At 43.9% G+C, this 21,059-nt stretch overlaps 2 protein-coding genes across 11 annotated transcripts in view; one reads left to right on the top strand and one right to left on the bottom strand.

Annotated features, from left to right (window-relative positions):
- The window catches only part of sptan1 (spectrin alpha, non-erythrocytic 1), a 35,882-nt gene extending 25,080 nt beyond the window's left edge, over positions 1-10,802 (top strand). For 7 of the 10 annotated variants that reach the window (XM_076758578.1, XM_076758577.1, XM_076758575.1 and 4 more), the window contains 24 exons: positions 42-188; positions 281-384; positions 543-705; positions 1,061-1,075; positions 2,053-2,184; positions 3,523-3,660; positions 3,755-3,859; positions 4,107-4,315; positions 4,462-4,582; positions 4,932-5,053; positions 5,151-5,283; positions 5,385-5,483; positions 5,604-5,763; positions 6,288-6,364; positions 6,458-6,667; positions 6,843-7,139; positions 7,436-7,548; positions 8,052-8,069; positions 9,114-9,168; positions 9,395-9,591; positions 9,745-9,798; positions 9,886-10,032; positions 10,135-10,282; positions 10,370-10,802. In XM_076758578.1, the coding sequence (XP_076614693.1) occupies positions 42-188; positions 281-384; positions 543-705; positions 1,061-1,075; positions 2,053-2,184; positions 3,523-3,660; positions 3,755-3,859; positions 4,107-4,315; positions 4,462-4,582; positions 4,932-5,053; positions 5,151-5,283; positions 5,385-5,483; positions 5,604-5,763; positions 6,288-6,364; positions 6,458-6,667; positions 6,843-7,139; positions 7,436-7,548; positions 8,052-8,069; positions 9,114-9,168; positions 9,395-9,591; positions 9,745-9,798; positions 9,886-10,032; positions 10,135-10,282; positions 10,370-10,495 (3,090 nt within the window). In that variant the 3' untranslated portion in view covers positions 10,496-10,802. The remainder of the gene's footprint in view (positions 1-41; positions 189-280; positions 385-542; positions 706-1,060; positions 1,076-2,052; positions 2,185-3,522; positions 3,661-3,754; positions 3,860-4,106; positions 4,316-4,461; positions 4,583-4,931; positions 5,054-5,150; positions 5,284-5,384; positions 5,484-5,603; positions 5,764-6,287; positions 6,365-6,457; positions 6,668-6,842; positions 7,140-7,435; positions 7,549-8,051; positions 8,070-9,113; positions 9,169-9,394; positions 9,592-9,744; positions 9,799-9,885; positions 10,033-10,134; positions 10,283-10,369) is intronic. The other 3 variants (XM_076758579.1, XM_076758573.1, XM_076758572.1) reach the window with 1 other exon arrangement.
- dync2i2 (dynein 2 intermediate chain 2) lies at positions 10,790-18,347 on the bottom strand. Its single transcript, XM_076758580.1, has 9 exons — positions 18,072-18,347; positions 17,283-17,543; positions 16,984-17,093; positions 16,621-16,778; positions 12,815-12,924; positions 12,320-12,490; positions 11,593-11,825; positions 11,360-11,517; positions 10,790-11,192 (listed from the first exon to the last, which is right to left on the bottom strand). The coding sequence occupies exons 1-9, from the start codon at positions 18,147-18,149 to the stop codon at positions 10,954-10,956; spliced, it is 1,518 nt and encodes a 505-aa protein (XP_076614695.1). The 5' UTR covers positions 18,150-18,347; the 3' UTR covers positions 10,790-10,953.
- Between the last annotated feature and the right edge of the window lie 2,712 nt (positions 18,348-21,059).

Here is a 21,059-nt window from a genome sequence, read left to right as displayed (position 1 = left end):
CCCTCCACTGACTGACTGACTGTTGTCTTTGTCCCCTGCAGCTCTTCAACAGAGACTGTGAGCAGGCTGAGAACTGGATGGCAGCTCGTGAAGCCTTCCTCGCCAGTGATGACAAGGGTGACTCCCTGGACAGTGTGGAAGCTCTCATCAAGAAACACGAAGACTTTGACAAGGCCATTAACGTGCAGGTTCGGAAGATGTTTTGCCGCTCAGTGAAAGCTTTTAAAATTGATTGGTTGTGTTCTTTAAGTGTGTGATTGAATGTTGCCTGGCTGTACAGGAGGAGAAGATTGCTGCTCTGCAGTCCTTTGCTGACCAGCTGATTGGAGCTGACCATTATGCCAAACCTGAGATCTTCAACCGTCGCAATGAAGTGCTCGACCGGTAGGAAGCAGTTGATTTTTAGTACTGATTCATTTATTGATAGATAGAAAACACATCAATCCAAGGGATAACACTTTAAGCGAGAACACTTACTCCCAACATGGTCCCAAGATGTTAAGACAGACATAAAACATGTAACATAACACTGATGTTTGAAGGTGGCGCCGGCTGAAGGCCCAGATGATCGAGAAGCGTTCCAAGCTGGGTGAATCCCAGACCTTGCAGCAGTTCAGCAGGGATGTGGACGAAATTGAGGCTTGGATCAGCGAGAAGCTGCAGACCGCAACTGATGAGTCTTACAAGGATCCTACCAACATCCAGGTACGCATTTGGCTGCTCCTAGCACAGGCCCAACTCACAGAAGTTCATAGCAACACAGCAAGTGTGAGTGTAAACTCCACTCATGACTTCAGTTAATAGAGAAGCTAGCACTTGTTTCTTTTTTTAAGGTACGTTAACATTGATTACAGTAACATTTTCATAGATGGTTACTGATTCTAGGGCAGGTGCTGTAGCCAAAAAAAGAAGTCAGCCGTGTGAAGTTGGCTAAATTAAAATTGCTAATCTGTTTTGTCTTGTTTTATTGACGACGCTCTTCTTAAACTGTGTCAAATCCCTCCCTGTGTCTTGTCTGACGTGAGACTGAATTTTTCTTCCACTGTCTTATTTTTTATAGCTGTCCAAGCTGCTGGTAAGTTTAAGTAGTGTGTCAGCTGACTAACAACCGAGCAGGTTATCCTCCATGTGTCCACGTCTTTGCTGTGTGTGTAGACACGACGTAGACTAAGCCCTCCATCTTGAGTTTGTCCCTCATCAGCACTGTTGAGTGCCAGCTTCTTTTCCACCTGGGTTTTAATTTAGTTCATTGTTAAAATTTTGGCTTAATTCTGTGTTCATTTTTGTATTTTATTCTAGGTTGTTTTTTGTGTTTTTTCCCTCATCAAAGGCTTCTAGTTGTTGGGTGTGGCTTCCATTTTTATTTTCAATTCTTGAGGGGGGTTATCTTCAAACTTGCTTCAGATGTTTGATTCCACAGTGGAACTAATCAAATTGGACCTTGAGGTGAAAGTGAGCAGAGACTGGGGACTTCCTGACGCTGTCGTCAAGCTGACAGATTCTAAACTGTGATAAACAATCACTGGTCCCTAACTGGCTCTGCGCATTATGTCTAAAGACAGTATTTTTAAAGAGTGTCTTGTTGGCCAGCTTTTAGAAGGTCAGGGAAATTTAGAGAGATACACATGAAGCAACTTTGAAGTGACTTTCTCCAGTAAGTATTTTCAAAGTTAGCTCTGTTGCAGATGTTGTCCTCTGCACTGCCGTTTTATGTTCCTCACTTGTTTGTCCTGTGTGTCTATTGATGTCCAACATATTGTCTGCCATGGTCGGTGTCCTGTGTTGAAGTAATTTTTATACTCCACCCTCCACACAAATTTATAAAGTAATTCACATTTGATGTTAATGTTCACTTCACAATTCTTCAAAGGTTTTTTGATCAGTCTTGGTAGAACTGACTGCTTATAATGTTGGTATGAAAGCAGAGCCAAGTGTTAAATAACACATTTGAGCTTAAGGAGAGTTCTGAGCATTTTCACCATAAACAGGAACTTGTCCACCTTGTGGTTCTCATGCTGTATCCATGTTCCTTGTGTGTGTGTGCGCTGTCAGAGTAAGCATCAGAAACATCAGGCATTCGAGGCCGAGCTGCATGCCAACGCAGACCGAATCCGTGGGGTCATTGATACCGGCAACGCCCTTATCCAGAGAGGAGCCTGTGCTGGCAGCGAGGATGCAGTCAAGGTATATTCATCATGTCATCATCAGCAGACACTTCTGTGAAATGTGGCTTAACAGCAGAATGAGATTTACAAGTATTAGCAATACTAAGGGCAAAGAGTCAGACAAAAGAGAATAACAACGCTGTTACCAGTAAAGAATGGTCAAGATAGAAATGCAAGAGATGCTCTTAAATTATGATATAAACATTTAACTTGGATATTTGGGAGTGTCAAACAAGCTGATGAGTTTTAATATCACTGGCCAGTGTCAACTGTTGCTGATAAACTTACCCATTGAAATAACAGCATGATTACAGTTAAGTCTGTGAGGTAGCCAAACAATAAAGTGCAACCTTCTTAAGCTCTCTGTACATTTCAGTCAATGAGCTGGCTGTGTCTTGTTCTGTTTATAAAAGACCAACAAGAGTGGAGAGTCTTTTTCTACAGAAACCCTCCTGCCTCAACTTTTTTTAAGACAGGTAGCAAGTTGCTAGCTCTATAGTTGTGAAATATAAATGACAGACAGCTGCTGAACAGAGTCAACAGAATCTGTCAGTTAAACTTCAGAACATGTTGAGCTTTTAACCACAAAATCTCTTAATTGAGACCTTCAGGATTCAATATGCTGTCAGTCTGTGAAGCTAACATTAGCATTAGCTCTAACAGAGGTGATGGCATTTGGAGTCGTTACTCAAAAATATTGTCAGCAGTTTGTTTTTACTAATTGTAATAATTGTATATACACACACAAATGCATATTACATTAGACTATTATTAGGTAATGTTCAGCCTTTCTCATGCAGTATCTTAATAAACAGTCAACTGGTCAGATTTCTTAGAATTTTTAAAGATGGTTGGTTGTGAAGGTAGAATGTGTCATTATTGGTTAGAGATAAATGATTGGTTGTTTGGCAAGAACATGAATATGTCTGTCTGTCTGAGGACAGATTTTGTCAACTCAGCGGCATCACAGCTTTGCAAGATGTAGTCATGAAACTGTACAGGTGTGTCGTTGAGATCAAAATGAAGGCTGAGTTTAAAGATGGCTGAACACTGAACACCCATGGGTCGGCGTGTCAACATGTTGACGGGTGTCACAGCTGGTGTGATCTCACTGCAGGATGGTCTCTGTCTTATCTGATTCTGTTCATGGAAAATAATACAATTTAGTCTGCAGTACTGGTCAGAAAAATCCCAATTAAATATTTACCTCAAATCATTCAGCCCCCCTGCAAGACACGGATTCTGTTGAAAATGAAGTTGGACCTATTAGCTCTCCCTAAGATATGTGTGAGAAGGAATTTGAATGCAGTGGTGCAGTGAAGATGTGTGAAAATAACGGGACTTGTCCGTTCCTCAGGCTCGCCTCAATGCTCTGGATGAACAGTGGCAGTTCCTCGTCAACAAATCTGCAGAAAAGAGCCAGAAACTCAAAGAGGCCAACAAGCAGCAGAACTTCAACACAGGCATCAAGGACTTCGACTTCTGGCTCTCTGAGGTGAGAATCTGCGTTCCAGATATATATATGTAAAAACTCTGACACCAATGTACAGAAGATAATCTCAAAGTCTGATGTGTTTGTTGTTTCTAAGGTGGAAGCTCTTCTTGCCTCTGAGGATTATGGCAAAGATCTGGCCTCAGTCAACAACCTGCTGAAGAAACACCAGCTACTGGAGGCTGATATTTCAGCCCATGAGGTATGCAGCTCAATGTTATAAATGCCTCAGCATGTGAGTCAGCTGTAACTCAGGAAACAAGACCGTATTATTATTAGTGTTTCTGAATTTTAGACTCATCACGAATGACAAAATTCTCATCGAAGGAGCTGGTAGATACATTAAAAGGCTAAGTTGGTAACAAAAAGAGTTGAAGTGAACCATGAAAATACATTCATAGATCCAGAGTTACAGTGAGAGCCTCTGACCACTTCTCTGCTCCCTGCAGGATCGTCTGAAGGATCTGAACGGCCAGGCTGACAGCCTGATGGCCAGCAACGCTTTCGACACCTCACAGGTGAAGGACAAGCGCGATGCTGTCAACGGGCGCTTCACTAAGATCAAGAGCATGGCTGCCGGTCGGCGCGCTAAACTCAACGAGTCCCACCGTCTGCATCAGTTCTTCAGGGACCTGGATGATGAAGAGTCTTGGATCAAGTAAGAGAGTTACCTTTGGATCATGTAGTTATCTGGAAGGGAACCAGCAGTTAAGATGGGATGAGATGAGCTTTTCCTTTGTTGTATTTGTTTATGGCAAGACATACACATCTCAAGCATATGCATATCTGCCCTACCACACACAGAGAAAAGAAGTTGCTTGTGAGTTCGGAGGACTACGGACGTGATTTGACAGGAGTACAGAATTTGAGGAAGAAACACAAGAGGCTGGAGGCTGAGCTGGGAGCCCATGAGCCGGCCATTCAGGTAAGCACGACTCAATCAAGACCTCAAGCGCTTGTGGAAGTATTGATGTCAGTTTTAGAAACTTCCTCAATAACACAACAGAGCCCCATATGAACTGTACAAACATGTACTGTATTTCTAGCCCACACATCGATGTTTATCATGGCAACTGACCCCATCTGTAAATAGAATCAGGCCACAATAGCTGAGCATGTTGCAGAATTATGACTATTAAACAGCTGACCTGAACCTAACTGCTGCTTCATAGTTGCATTTGTTCTACATCCTGATTCCCTCAGTGCACTGAGAAATATTCTAGAGAATATGGTAGCTTTGGTGTGCACTGATTCCATTTTCTGTGTGCTCCCAGTCGGTGCTGGACACTGGGAAGAAGCTGTCTGATGACAACACCATCGGTCAGGAGGAGATCCAGCAGAGGCTGGCCCAGTTTGTCGACCACTGGAAGGAACTCAAAGACCTATCTGGAGCAAGGTGAGCCTGCTGAGCTACACTCAGCCTAGGACACATTTACACACACTCATAGAAATGGGTGTGTAAATGTAGACAATGTGTGTGTGTTTGCTCCCAGGGGACAGAGGCTGGAGGAGTCGCTGGAGTACCAGCAGTTTGTGGCGAATGTGGAAGAGGAAGAAGCTTGGATTAATGAGAAGTTGAATCTAGTGGGGAGTGAGGACTACGGAGATACACTGGCTGCTGTGCAGGTACTTTTCTGTCACACACTGTTACATAACATTAAATCAGTGTTTTTAATAAGATGTAATGAGTATTTACTGAGTCTCAATGAAACCTTTGTTTTCAACAGGGTCTGCTGAAAAAGCATGAAGCATTTGAGACTGACTTCACTGTGCACAGGGACAGAGTCAATGATGTGTGCGTCAATGGAGAGGAGCTTATCAAGAAGGTACTGACTATACAGCATCACGAGAAAGTCCGCTTTTCAAAGGCACTGATCATCTATGGTGATTTGTGCAGTACAATGACAAAACCAACAGTTTCTGACTATTTTGTGTGTTTCCAACAGAATAACCATCACGTGGACAACATCAGTGCAAAGATGTCAGCTCTGCGAGGCAAAGTGTCAGAGCTGGAGAGGGCAGCAGCTCAGAGGAAGGCCAAGCTGGATGAGAACTCTGCCTTCCTGCAGTTCAACTGGAAGGCTGACGTGGTGGAGTCCTGGATCGGTACGAACACAGAGAGACCTCTGTCTCACTCAAAACTGCTTTGATAAAGCTTCAGTCCTCCACAGACTAAAATCCTACCACTGAAATATATTCACAAATGTCTAGTTTTCTAATTGGATGAATAAACTGTTTGCCAAAAAATAGTTCCAGCATGTAGCAAAACCTCTAAAACCTCAACTTGTCATGTTTAAACCTCTGTCTGGCTTTGAATCAAGCAAAAGACATATATTATGTTAACTTGTGAGTTTTCGAGGTGTCTGTAGGCATATTGTTTCACTTTGAAGAGAACCAGGCTGTTTTCCTCTCGATCAGCCTCTATGCTAAGCTAAGCTAACAGCTCCTGATCCCAGCTCTGCACTGAACACAGATGGCCTGAGATCCATCTTCTCATCTCAGTCTAAGAAAGAAAGGAAATGAATGAATAAATAAATCTCCAAATATGAAACTATTCCTTCACTAAGCGTTTAGGAAGCCTGACCTCTGTGTCCATCATTTCTGAACCTGTGCATGTGCTTTGTGTACAGGTGAGAAAGAGAACAGCCTGAAGACTGACGACTACGGCAGAGACCTGTCGTCTGTGCAGACTCTGCTCACCAAGCAGGTACTCAGTCATCTGAAACAGTGTTCAGCCACTCCTCTGGACCATGTCTCTTTTCTGTTGACAGCATGTATTGTCTTTTCTGTGTGTCTGCAGGAGACATTTGATGCCGGTCTCCAGGCCTTCCAGCAGGAGGGAATCACCAACATTACAGCTCTCAAGGATCAGCTGCTGGCAGCCAAGCACGTCCAATCAAAAGCCATCGAAGCTCGACACGCCGCCTTGATGAAGCGCTGGAACCAGCTGCTGTCCAACTCAGCCGCTCGCAAGAAGAAGCTTCTGGAGGCTCAAGAGCACTTCAGAAAGGTAAAGAGGCCACAAGAGCATGTTGTGTTGAAGAGATGCTTTCTGAACATTTTCATGCACGCCTCCAAAAATACCCCTAAAACCTCTGAAATGATAAACAGCTGAGGTAAATCTGAAACATTTCAACAAACCTAAGCTAATATCAGTAATCACGTCTTCTCCACACCCATCACAGGTTGAAGACTTGTTCCTGACATTCGCCAAGAAGGCGTCAGCTTTCAACAGCTGGTTTGAGAATGCAGAGGAGGATCTGACAGACCCGGTGAGGTGCAACTCTCTGGAGGAGATCCGGGCGCTGCGTGAAGCCCACGAGGCCTTCCGCTCTTCACTGAGTTCAGCTCAGGCCGACTTCAACCAGCTGGCTGAGCTGGACCAGCAGATCAAGAGCTACCAGGTGGTGTCCAACCCCTACACCTGGTTCACCATGGAGGCCCTGGAGGAGACCTGGAGGAACCTGCAGAAGATCATCAAGGTCTCAAAGATTATACACATACACACACACACACACACACACACACACACACACACACACATTGTTACTCACAGATACAACCCTGCTCCTTTCATTCACTTTCTCCTCTAAGCCAAATTCACCATTTCACCTCCAGTGCACATGATTGAAAGTAAATGGCTTAAGCATGCAGAACACACTGCTGAGGTCCTGTCAGTTGACCAGGATGTCACTGTTTCTTTTTCCAGAGGTTAAAAATAGTTTTCATTGCACTTTATCTTCCGGGTGTCTGTCTGTTCCTCTAAATGTGGGTGTAGGAGCGAGAGCTGGAGCTGCAGAAGGAGCAGAGGAGGCAGGAGGAAAACGACAAGTTGCGTCAGGAGTTTGCGCAGCATGCCAACGCCTTCCACCAGTGGCTGCAGGAGACCAGGTACAGGACGTGCTCCGGCCGAGCCTTTAGAAGCAGATATCAGCTCTTCTTTCATGTTAAACATCAACATTTCAACTAGGAACTCAGCATGAATGTTTGAGCGTTTTAGAGATGAAATGTGATCTTGAGCTGCACACAGAATGTTTTTACCCTCTGCTGCTGACTTGCTAGGTTATCGCAGGTATTTGAAGGTGTTTTCTGTCATTGTCTCTCTGTAAAACCACTGAGTTGAACTGGAGAAGTGTTTGCTCCCTTACACAAACACCACATAGGATCAGATCTCCATTTTCAGAGCTGAGGTGTCACACACATTCACCACTGTCCACACCGGTGTTTAGTGTTGTGTGTTCAGGGTTGTTTGCAGTGAACACTGTGTCATTGCCTCATGTTAACATGTATTTGTTTCTCTCTCACCCTCTCTCTCTCTCTCTCTCTCCCCTCTCTTCCCCTCCCTTCCTCTTGGCTGCTTCCTCGCTGGTGCTTGGGATTACTGTGCTAATCAGGACATATCTTCTGGATGGGTTAATATCTCTTTTTTTTCTAAATGTGTCATGTGAGCGTCTGATCCAGTGTGTGTGAGTGTGAAAACGGTAGGATGTGATGATGAAAGCAAGCCTTTGACCTCAAAGGTGGGCGTTGATTTTCAACAATCAAGCTTGTAGAACCAGTCTAAACATGTTCCCCTGATTTCTCCTTGATGTAGATGATTGTTTCTGAAATTTTCCCTGTGTTTTTGCTCCATTTTCTTGTCTCCATTTTCTCCCCCATTCTCTCTTTGAATAGCATAGCCTATCGACGGGTTGTCTGTGTCTATCAGTACCAAGTTGCTGATGATCTTTCTGGAAGGTCAACCTCTTTCAAGCCTTGCTCTGTTTCCTCGTGCTTTTTCTGACCCACGCAGTGCCGCCAGGGCCGTGTGACCTCATGCACTTCAGTCTAAAAACACCACGTTGGGCTCTGGTGTGCTCAGTACCTTCCTGCTGTACTAACATTCACCCAGTCCTCAAAGTCAAAGCACCAGACTGCAGTCAGCACTGTTGTCACATTGTTTACTGTGTGTACCTTAGGGATGGAAACTGCAAATTCTTGGCTTCCATTGTACATAACAGTACAAATGTAAGATTGGAAACAAATTTGAGCTTTTGCTAGAATTTGGTTCTATTGGGTCATTGTTTTATTTGTTCATGTGTGCAGTGACTTCAGGGTGCACCATTCATCTTCTGTAACAGAAAACTGACTTTCATTTTCATGAATGAATTCACTAATGATGCACTGCAGTTTCCAGCCCTGTGTGCAGGAGCCCTAGCCTTGCATGGTTTGGGTTTCCAGTAGATTTTTGGCATGAGTGCAGCTCCACTCAGTGGCAGTAAAGACAGTGGAACAGATCCATTAGTGACATGCCAAATTATACTCCCCTCCAAACCCTTCATTCAATTATAGTTCATTTTATGGGAATACTGGATGTAGAGAATGAACGTCGTCCTAACAGTTTGTGTCAGAGTGAGTGTGACAGCTGTACCAGCCTGTGCTTCTTCCATGCTAACATCAGTTTGTGTTGGTGACAGGTCGTGTATGGTGGAAGAGTCTGGTACCCTGGAGTCCCAGCTGGAGGCCACCAAGGTAAATATCCCTGACTGTTGGAAATGACATGTTAACACTTCTGCTGCTAGAGGAGCGTGTCAGAGGTACCAGAACTCAAATGTCACACAAGCAAGGCCAGTAGTCAAAGAGCAAGTTCTTACTAGCAGATTTCTGAAATGATGTGTAGGATTCAAACCATGTGGCAGGTTTTTGTGCCTGGAAGTCAATGCAGTGTCCTAACAAGGATAGCTCTGTGTGTGTGTAGCGTAAACACCAGGAGATCCGAGCCATGCGCAGCCAGCTGAAGAAGATTGAAGACCTGGGTGCAGCTATGGAGGAGGCGCTGATCTTGGACAACAAGTACACAGAGCACAGCACGGTGGGCCTGGCCCAGCAGTGGGACCAGCTAGACCAACTGGGAATGAGGATGCAGCACAACCTGGAGCAACAGATACAGGCCAGGTACACACCACCATGTCACTGACTCTTCTGGAATTCAGACACACTTATGCACACAGTTGTCAAGCATAAGGAGAGTGTGTTTAAAGTAGGTGTTGTGAGATCAGTGAGCTGCTTGTGCTTCTTGGTGTTCATGTTGTTCCCTCTCTCTTTCAGGAACACCACTGGAGTGACAGAGGAGGCTCTGAAGGAGTTCAGCATGATGTTCAAGTGAGTGGTTTTCACCTGACTTCATCACGACGTCTTTCTGTCTGATCTGGCGCACACCCATCCTCATCTGCACCTGTTGATTTGCAGGCACTTTGACAAGGAGAAGTCTGGCCGTCTGAACCACCAGGAGTTCAAGTCATGTCTACGCTCGCTGGGCTACGACCTGCCCATGGTGGAAGAAGGAGAACCGGATCCTGAGTTTGAGGCCATTCTTGACACTGTGGATCCCAACAGGTGTGTCACATGAGTAGTAAATAGCTTTCACAGGGATGTTGAATGTGATCAGTATGTCTGTGTAGTATTTGCTGCCTAACTGTGAGGACTCTGTGTCTGCAGGGATGGAAACGTGTCATTGCAGGAATACATGGCTTTCATGATCAGCCGCGAGACAGAGAACGTCAAGTCCAGTGAGGAGATAGAGAGCGCCTTCCGAGCTCTGAGCACCGAGAACAAACCTTACGTCACTAAAGAAGAGCTCTACCAGGTCATATGTGTTCCCTGCTCACTCTGTGGACTCTGTGTGAGTGTCAAGTCTTCATGGAGGTCTAACCTGTCCCCTTGTCCCTTTCAGAACCTGACCAAGGAGCAGGCAGACTACTGCCTCTCACACATGAAGCCCTACCTCGACAGCAAGGGCCGCGAGCTGCCGTCGGCTTTCGACTTTGTCGAATTCACCCGCTCGCTCTTCGTCAACTGATCCCTCGCCCACCAGTGACCAATCGGGACGCGTTTTCCCACACACTCTTCAACACAAACACACAGCTGAAACTGCATGATTGTGGCACTAGGAATACTCACTAATAACAACTATCTATACTATTTATCTCACTCTATCCTTAACTCTTTGTGCTTCTAATGATAGCATAGTTGATCTGTCTGCATTTGAATGTGATTGTTTTAGCTTGTGCTTTCAATGAATCTAAAAACCTAATAGTGACAACAATGTATCAACACCTTAACAGCTGCATTGTCCTTTAATAAACGCTACTGGTTAGAACTGGAAACCTCTGCTCTTGTTTTTATTTCACTTCCACAATTTACAGTCTTGCAGTTAAAATCTTTGAGATGTGAGTATTTGAAAAAGAAAGAAAAAAAAAACAGTTCACATAAATCAGAAACATGCAGCAGTCTTCAGCTGTCCCAGGCTAATGTGTCTCATCCAGCCACCTGATTGGCTATCTGCTCCAGCTGGCTGCTTTCTCTGGGGCTCTGCTCTGTCAAATCTGTGCTCAGTTGCCAAATGTTGACCGTCCCATCTGTCCTCCCCACTGCCAGGAGGTGAGGGTTGTGATAGTTGAAAGCCAAACAAGTTGCAGCTTGGCCCGCACCTCCCTGCTCGATGGTGGCTGCTGGCCTCAGGGACCTGCTGCCCAGGTCGAATATCTGCACCTCACCTTACAGAGAGACACAGTGTGAGAGTCAACAAGAATACATCTGTCTTCATCCGCATGTACCACTGCTTCATTTACACAGCCCAACACGAACAATAAGACATCTTCCATTTAAAAGATAGTATGATAGTAAAAGATGGGAATCAGGGCAATGAGTTTTCATGTTGTACCTTGTCCGGTGGCTGCAGCGAAAACCAGCGGCCTGGTTGGAGACCACTGCACCTCAAACACGTAGGAGTCTGAAACCCGGAGCGAGAGTAGCGGGTTGGCCTGCAGCAGAGAGTGGAGGTGGACCAGACCGTCAGTCCCTGCGCTCACAAACAGGTTCCTGCAGACAACACACCACAGGTCAGCTGCTGATCACTTCAGGAATGATTGATCAGTCAGTGAACAGAGCTGAGACCTGTGGAAGGGGGAGCAGTGTATGGAGTGGACGGGGCCGCTTTGAAGCCTGAACGAAAACACTGCCGGGGCTCTTGGTGTCACACTCTGGCCTTCGGAGGGCGCTGCAGCCAGCGTCTGGGAGGAGAAGGAGCATCTGAGCAGCAGGCCGCCCTCTGAGCCCACCAAGAAGGTGTCAGAGTCCCAGGGAGACAGAGCCAGCGAGGTGACACCCACGGTGCTGCTGCCTCGAGCCTATGGACGACACAAGACGTAATGTTTTTCACTCTGGACCCACACTGCAGCACACAGGTGCAGTTCAGGCATTGTTTATAGGTGACAGACATTCTACTTGTTGGTTAGGTCATTTCCAGTCAATCCTATCTGTGCTGAAGCTGATGAACAGCCTTATTTCTAGAATGTCTTCATATAAGAATTAAATATATATCTGAGCTGACTGGCTTTTTGTTCCTTGGTACATCACTTTGAGTCTTTCCATCAAAACATCCACACCGGAAATTACAGCATTAAGTTAAGCAGACTGATCCTGAATGCTTCATGGAGATTTTTAAATAGGACCAAATCACTTCTGATTATTTGTTTAATCCTTTCAATTTTAAAGATAACAAGGACTCAGCAAGGCCCACATCTCGGCATCTCACTGACACCCCTGTTCAGTGATTTCAAACTGAACAGCGCTGCTCTCGTCTGGATGTGCTGTTCAGCTTGGTTTCAGTGTCAGTGCTCACCTTGAAGCTGCTGCTGCTGCTGTGGGGGACCTGCTGTCGTACTAAAGCGAAGGCAGCACTCAGAACCAAACTGCCCACGTCTGAGTCCACCGTCCACAGCAGCACCCTTCCTCCTGAACTGGCACTCAGCACCCCAAATTCTCCTTTCTCCTGCAGCGGCACCCAGGCAACCTGCGCACACACACACACACACACACACACACACACACAGTTGCAGCATTGCAGTCAAGTTTATTCTTCTCTACAGCAGAGACCCAGTAACAAATCAAAATGCTGCATATGAGCACACACAGCAGCACACAGCAGTCGACTGGACTGAACCTTTTGTTCTATTTCATTCTTGTAACCAAAGCCTCTCAGATCTAAGAGCGTCACAGGACACACACCTCTCTACTGGCATCAAACAGGCCAAATATGGCATCAAGTATCAGTCCTTTCAGTGGGCGACCATTCTTACTGGATAACAGCATTTCAACAGAAAGTGCGACAACTCACCTGATAAACAGGCTCTCTGTGGCTGTCTGCTGACATCCCAGTTTGAGCCAGCATCGGGTCCTGTGTCTGACTGGTGTCCCAGACCACCACCTCTCCACTGTACAGACCCCCTGCAGCCACAGCACACACACACACACACACACACACAGTTTACACTGAGCTGTACTCAACAACATACCTCAGTGAAACACCTGAAACATGATAAGTTTAAAATGAGTAATCTGAGAAAATGACCCCTGATGATGTCATTGGGGTTATCTTGGCATGGTACAGAGGTACAGAGTTTGAAAGATGTGCATTTACCAGACACGGACGAAAAAAAGAAGCCATTGGGTTGCAATATGGGAAATGCAGGACTCAGTATTTTCGGAGCTTGACCAAAAAAACAAAAGAAGGTGCTCGTCATCATTGTCTGGGTTTTACTGGACCTAAAAGTCAGGATATTAGACCATTGTTTTTCTCTTCTTCAGGCAAAATTGGTGGAAGTGCAATACTGTATTACTTGAGTACTCCTTTATAGAATACTGCAGTTACATGGTACATGACAGGAATTGAGACCGGCAGCTTGTTTCAGAAAGACAAATGTAGGACTTTGTTAGATGCACTTAAAACTACTGACAGTGAAGACTTTGAAGGTATTAAAGGTATCAAGTTATCACTATATTGACATATTATTCCAGTGAATCATTTCCAGTGACAAACATGCTGTCTTCACTTAGAGACTGTTTTTCCAGAGGAGCACAGAGGACTGATAGACAGCTTCATCACACGGTGTAACAACAATCACCTGAACTGAATATCAGCATGCTTCACACACATCTTTAACCCAGCAGCACAGAAGATCTAAACAATCAGCACAGCTTCGAGGTGGACACCAAAGATTAGTGTCACCAATTCAGTGTCTGACCAAATGTGACACATGGTCACAATATGACCTTCTGTTTCTGAGTTATGGTGCTGAATAATGGACAAAAAAGTGTTTATGATGTCACAGTGAAGCTGACCTTTGACCTTTTGGATATAAAATGTCCTCACTTCACTGTTTTATGCTGAGACATTTATGTGAATTTTTGTCATAATTAGTGTCTCAGTTCTTGAGTTATGGCCAAAAATGTATTTTGTGAGGTCACAGTGAGCTTTGACCACCAAAATCAAATCAGTTCATCCTGCAGTGCATGAGCGATGGAAGTGACTAAAATGAACAGAGGAAATGTCGAGTGATTTGGTTCATTTAAAGCTTATTTGTCTAAAATAGTCGTAATGTGATGACAACAGAGCCATGTTTCATCATTTTCCCCATCTTCCATTCATCATTCACAACACAAAATTGCCATTGATCATTTAAGGAAAGTCACCTCGAGGGTGGCAGCAAAACAAACTAACTGGAGAAAATGAAAGTGAAGAGAATGGTTTCACATTAATAACGGAAGTGATGAAATAAATGTATTATAGACAGTGACAGACAGCCTGAAAACATAATGCCTCCATATGTACTGAGTGGGACATTTCACAGAATAAAAACAAACTTGTCAGTGCACCCAAACATTTTTGACTTTTCTGTACAACAATTTCTTACTTATTATGTTACTTATCTGATAACACATGCACAATACTGATATATCTGCTCTCAGCTAATATTGGCGATGTGTTTGTTTTATTCTAATTAACATTAATACAATTCAACTGAATTAATTAACCAATTAAAATTCAGTTAAAGAACCACTACAAATATGTAAAACAATATAAACAGCTATTTCATGTCTGTAGCACAGCGCCACATATCAAGAGCAGGTGATACTGTTTTTAGCACCAGACAACTTTAAAAGGGACATTTTCCAACAAACAGATTACTGAAACACAGGCGAAAAACTGAACTTGGGAAATTCAACAAGACTAAATTAAGATGAAGCAAAAAAAACAAACAAACAAACAAACAAACAAAAACAACCTCACGAAAACTGCAGCCTCAGCAAAGCACCAATTCCCTCCTCCACCCTACTCACATCACAGTTCACCCATGGACACACACACACACGCACGCACGCACACACACACACACACACACACACACACACACACACACTTACACACACACACACACAATGCAGCAAATTAGTAGAACATTATTTCCTGCAGAGCGATGTCATCCAGCTACCTAACAGAGCCCTGACCCTCCTGCAAGACGACAGACTGACCCAAAGCAAACTGACCCACACACACACACAGAGTGACACCCTTTCAACAGATCACACTCCTATGAAACAACAAATTAAAAAGCTTGTCTTATTTATATGACCTGGTTGATCATTTATTAAATAAGATGAAACAAACAAACAAACAAACAAACAAACAAACACTGTTAGCGTTGGGGAACGGATCCTTGTGACAAGGAAAAAAGCAGCCTTTCCACAAGCACGCTCTGATACGGCCATGTTGATGTTGTTTCTACAATGCTATAATTACACTCCAGGACCATCACTGCAACCGACCAATCAGGTTTTTGTGATGTCAAAGCTTTGGATCATGGGAAAGAGACAGGAAAAACATACACATGGAAAAAGTTAACCCTGACCTGAGACCTGTCAACCCATCACCCTGCTCTCCTGTTGTCCTCCCACTTTAATATATTCCCATAAATCTCCTGTATTTTCATCTTTTTAAAATAAATGAGAAATAAATAAATAAGGGTTGGCTGTAGCTTTGGGAGGCATGACCGCCTATTTGATGTGTTTACTACATTCCCCTCCGGTACAGCAGGTGGCAGTATGTAGAACAATGACAGTAATGTCTGCTGAAGTCATTTAATGTCGGTCAGTCACACTTTTTGTAAAAACAGATTTTAGTGTATCAAACAGGAAAAGCAACAAATCAGCCAAACACAAGCCCAAGAGGTGCAGAAACATGCTCCACCAATGACTGTTCTGACAACTGTCTCATGTCAGTGCTTGCTAATTGAAGCATAATGTGTAAGTGATGAGCTGAATTTATCTTTCCTTTAGTGTTTTCACTGATACGATGCAGGGATGTTCACATCTTTCAACCAGGTGTCTGATTTTCACCACCTAGCTGAGCGGTATGTGGGATATGGACTGTGTTTATATAAAGCAAGTTTCAAGTCTAAGTGACCATTCAAAGCGCAACACAAGTCAACACTCAACCAGCATTCACACACACATTCACAAACTGGTGGAGTGATTTGGGGTTGAGTATTTTGCCAAGGACAAGTGTCACAATGTTGGAGTAGATGAGTTCAGTATCTTGCCAGGGACACTCTGACATGTAGACTATAGAGTCCAGGGATCGAACAACCGGCCTTCTGATTGGTGGACGACCACTTGACTTCCTGAACCACAGCTGCCCTGTCGTCACGTTCTTGATGTAGGGACTAGTTAACCCAGTCTTTGTTAGTCTTATATTAAAAAGCACATGGTTGCCTCCTGGTGATTTCATTGTGTGTACCCTTGTCTATATGTGAGGGATTGTGGACAGTGGATAAGGGTGGTGGGACGGCCCAGGGAGAGACGCCGGACAATTTCCCTTCTTTTCAAATCCTAATGTTCACAGGTATGACAAGACAAGTACAAGGCTGGCAGTGGGGCTAACCATCTAGGAATAGTCTTTGCAGATTACAGATTAGATATATGTATGTATGTATGTATGTATGTGTGTGTGTGTGTGTGTGTGTATATGTGTGTGTGTGTGTATGTATACATATACATATATATATATATAAGACTGAGAGTTTGTAGGCATGCAGAAACACATGTTATCAGTTCGTGATGTGAAAGTGCAGACTGGCTGTGTACCTGCGATTAAGGCGGGCTTGTTGGGGTGACAGCACAGAGCAGTGACTGCAGTGGGAACATCGATGACCAGATCAGCTTGTCTGGGGTTCTGGCCTCGACGGTCCAGGTTCCACGTACAAACATACGACCTCTCGGTGCTCCAGTCTCCATCATCAATCCTGCCCACCAAAAACACGCACACGCCCACATCTAAACAACAATGACCACATGACAGGACAGCTTCTCCAACACTCTGATGATGTTTTTGAGACTAAAGTAAGGTTTTTAAAAAAAAAGAAAAAAAAAAGGTGGAACCTCCTTGGTGGAGTTTCAGGTTTGGTCACAGAACATACTATGTATACGTCAGGCGACAGACCAACATACCGACCGTAGGCACAGGCAATGACTGAACCTGTACAACTCCAGGACACACTGGTCACATGAAGACCTCTCTCTATAGAGCTGGGATGTTGAAGGCGATGGAGGCATGAAACCTGCAGACATGGGACTGTGTCATACAGAGAACTCTTCGTGAAGATAGATCAACCCCAGAAAACTGCTCCAAAATATTTAAACATTAAGTCATCAGCAACAACTACAGACTTTCAGATTTTCCTCTGGTTTACAAAGCTGTCACCTGTCTCAGAAATCAGACAACAGTTTGAGTCATTGGTCTTTCTTACCAGATTACTGTGATCTTCCCAGTTCACCTGGAACCCATCGAAGGCATGACTCCTGGCATTTCTGACCAGCTCTCTGATGACTGCATCCTCAACCCGTTGTAAGAAGTCCTTCAGGCCCGGTGGCTCTGGTTCCTCATGGTTTTGTTGGAGGAGCTGTTCAGTCACCTGATACTGTGGTTCTGTCTGGGTACTGCTGATAGTAGCCAGCACCGTCTGGACCTCTGCCTCAGTACTGCGCACCACCTTGGTCTGACAACTTCTCTGAAACATCAGCAAATAAAGGCCCTTCCATTTATGGCTGCACATCAATCACATAGTAATTGCAACCAGGACTAATCAGACTTAAACAGGTGCAAAATTAATGCTTTGTGTTTAGAGGGGCCACATTTGTCAAGAAAGAGTTTAAAATGTTAGGAGAGTGTTTCAGCTGTAGAAAACGGTTCTATCATTACACAAATATGTTGTTTGTAAATATTAATGTAAGTGAAATTGATGAACTCAATAAAGCTTCTAGTTGTTCTCTTGGGGGAATCCCATCTCTGAAGTTTCATGCAACGTAAAGTTACTTTGTATCGTTTAATTTCTGCGTCCTTGCAACTGTGGTTGTTACACGTCTGAGCAACACCTGAACGTAACATGCGTTGGCTGGCCAACCACGCCAACGTCAGGTACAATACTCTTCCATTAGTAATTCGGCAACTCACTGTTACAGGAAACAATTAGCTACACTGAGATTCATGCTAAAAGAGCACTTTGGGAGGGAAAGTTGACACTGTTGTTCAAACATACCGACTCCTGCGCCGACTGCTGAGATTTCCTCCACAGAGAATTGATACTCACTGAGTCCAGTGCCTCGTCAGTAAACATGCTAACTTTAATGGTTTGCTCAGGCTAAGGGACATTTGAATAACTGCTAACACTGAACATCTCAGCACTAACTGCCTTCCGACAGGTTTGACAGAATGGGAGCTGGGTAGCACTGTCCCGCAGCTAGCCAGGCTAACGTCTCCGTGCTGGAGCCTGTTTCTACGAAGCTAACGTTACCTTGGTTACGGAGAGAATGGCGAGACGCAAGAGAGAAATCTCGTGTTCACTTCCGCTTTGTTTCCAGGATCAACGTCTTAGCTTTTCTCTCAGTAGTGTTTTCATGTGGACCCGCTGATTTACTATATTGAGAATGAAAGAAAACAGAGTTATTATCACGTGGTTATCTATTTCCACTATGTTTTACGTTGCAGCTAATAGATGTAATGATGCCACTACAATATGTCGTGAAGGCACTTGTCGTGTACTTCCTGTAAAGGCCTTGAGTATTTAACTCGTGCTAGGATAAATGCTAAGGTATGATTTGTTTCCTCAACATATCTGTTACACTGAAACCGCGTCACCAACGCCGCCCGAAGCTGTCAGCTCAGTCTCCTTCAGTGTCACGGCGTTACCAGCTGGCACACTATTAGCTGTCTCACACTCACTAAACCAACTTAGAATTAGGTTCCCTTTGTTTGACTTTATAAATAGTTGTGGCCACAGCAGGAATGACACACGTGTATCCAAACAGAGGGGCTGTGCACGGTTTAAGCAGGTTGCACAGTTGTTAGCTTTCTTCCATCATCTCATTTGACACTGTGATCTTACGGTTACTATAAAAAGTCTGAATGCTTTCTGCCCAGCAAACATGTAAACTGATGCACACAGATTCAGGCTATTCACAGTGAAACCATCGGAAACAAAGCGGCTGTGCTCAGGATGCCCACCATCAAAGCTGTCGCTACACTTATCGGTGTCTTTTCAACTAAATATCGTTTCCTCTGGATCTTCACAATATAGTGTGCGGGCAAACCAAATGGATTATTACGGGGAGTCTTCAGATTTGCTGCTTCCATGCACTTTTTTTTGCAGTGGTGGCATTACTGCACGCATGGAACTTATCATTTATATCAATAAGGCAGCAGATAGTAAGCCTAATGATGAATACACTATTTATTCAGCCTATAAATGACTGTAGTTCCGTTTGAGATCTGACTGTGCAGTCAATACAAGATATGAAAGGATTTGAGGTTGTGGTACAACTTTTAAAAAATGACTGAGAAAATTGATCAGCAACATTGATTCATGTTAGAGCAAGCAGCCTTTGTTTACAGACATCTATGGAAGACAGGGTGTGCAGTTTTCACTGGAACTACTTTCTACAGAGGAAACTAGTGTTCTCAGTGAGAACCGCCCCACCCCCACCGACCCCTCACAAAACCCAGCTGCTAGTGACCTAGCTGATATTGAGGTCTGGGCTTGTTTCCATTACTAACAGGGTCTGAACTGGGCCTGGTGCAAGCAAAACAATGAGCCTTTAAAACCAATGTAGGGCAGAGTATTATTTGCCCAAGAAACATTTTCTTTGTTTCTGATATCTTCCACTGCCTGTTCAAACTGTAAGCTGATGACAAAGGTGGAGAAGGCCTCTGCTGAAGGCCGCCTTCCAGTCTTCTTTACGTCCATGTGTACGTGTTGTCTGCCACCTGCTGGTGGGAGAACTAACTCACAAGCTACATGACGTAGTTTATTAGTTAAATCATGGTAGATGTGTTTGGTAAATGTTCTAGCTGACCATAAAAGGAAGTGAAATGTTAATGAATATTTGGAAAGTTGCTTTATTTGTATGTAGAGTGTAAGTGAAGACCAGGTTTGCATGCGTGTCCATTTTTCCACACCCCCTGAGAGGTCAGGGATCCTGTGTGCAGAAAGGTATCAGCTACATACATGTCAAATTCACACTCACCTGCACCACCTGTTCCTACTCCAGCATGCAAGAGCCATTATGTGTGTGTTTTGTTCAGCCTTATGCATGAAGCCTCACGCAAGTCCAGAGATGAGTTTTTAGGTTCACTTCATCATCACAGAGGACGTGAGCTTCACCGTTTTATTCTTACTGCTCTCATATTGTTCAATCGGGGATGGTCTTCTACTTTGTGGCTCATGTATTCTATCTGTACTTCATGACCTATAGAAAAGGGCTTCTACTACTACTACTACTACTACTACTACTACTATTCTTCAATATTACATAAGTCTATGCATGTACATTTTTTATATAGTGTTATCTTTTTATCTACTGTGCAATAGTGGAAAACACTGTACATAAACCATGTGCAATTTTCAGTTTCTTTCCATGAGCAATTATTTTTTAATGCCCCCCTTTGTGTGTGTGTGTGTGTGTATATATATGTGATTTTTATTTTCTATTTTTCATTCCCTTCTTTGTCTCCTGTTGTTGTTGCTGCCTGTAAAACCCCAATTTCCCTTACAGGGCATTAATAAATAAATAATAACTCTTACTACCATAACTCAAGGGCATTCTACTGGACATGCACATACCATACATAACCCAGGGTTATGTTGTATATTAAGCACTTAAATAAAACATGGGGAATATTTCAAAGAGCAACTCTATCAATTACCAAAAAATGAAACAACACAGGTTAACATGATGCTTCTGTTACAATGTTACTGATGTGTTGAGCTAACACCTGTCTCCTTTATGCAACTGTTTGGGCCAAACAAGTGTTACACATTTAGCACAATGGTCCTAAACAGACCTACAATGACAGCAGACGAATAATAATAAAAATCAGTCATCATTAGCAAAATTTGGTTAAAACCTGAGTCAGCCATAACTGTTCAAAACGCACTAACAAAGCGTGGGATAATTAACAATGGGACACGTCTAAACAGTAATAATTGGCACATTGGAGAGCCAGTAGCACCCAATACATTTTATATAAC

This window comes from Chaetodon auriga, chromosome 19 (assembly GCF_051107435.1).
Source record: "Chaetodon auriga isolate fChaAug3 chromosome 19, fChaAug3.hap1, whole genome shotgun sequence".
In the NCBI taxonomy this organism is placed as follows: domain Eukaryota; kingdom Metazoa; phylum Chordata; class Actinopteri; order Chaetodontiformes; family Chaetodontidae; genus Chaetodon; species Chaetodon auriga.
Note: the sequence above shows the minus strand (reverse complement) of the source record. Positions and strands in the feature narration are given on the sequence as shown.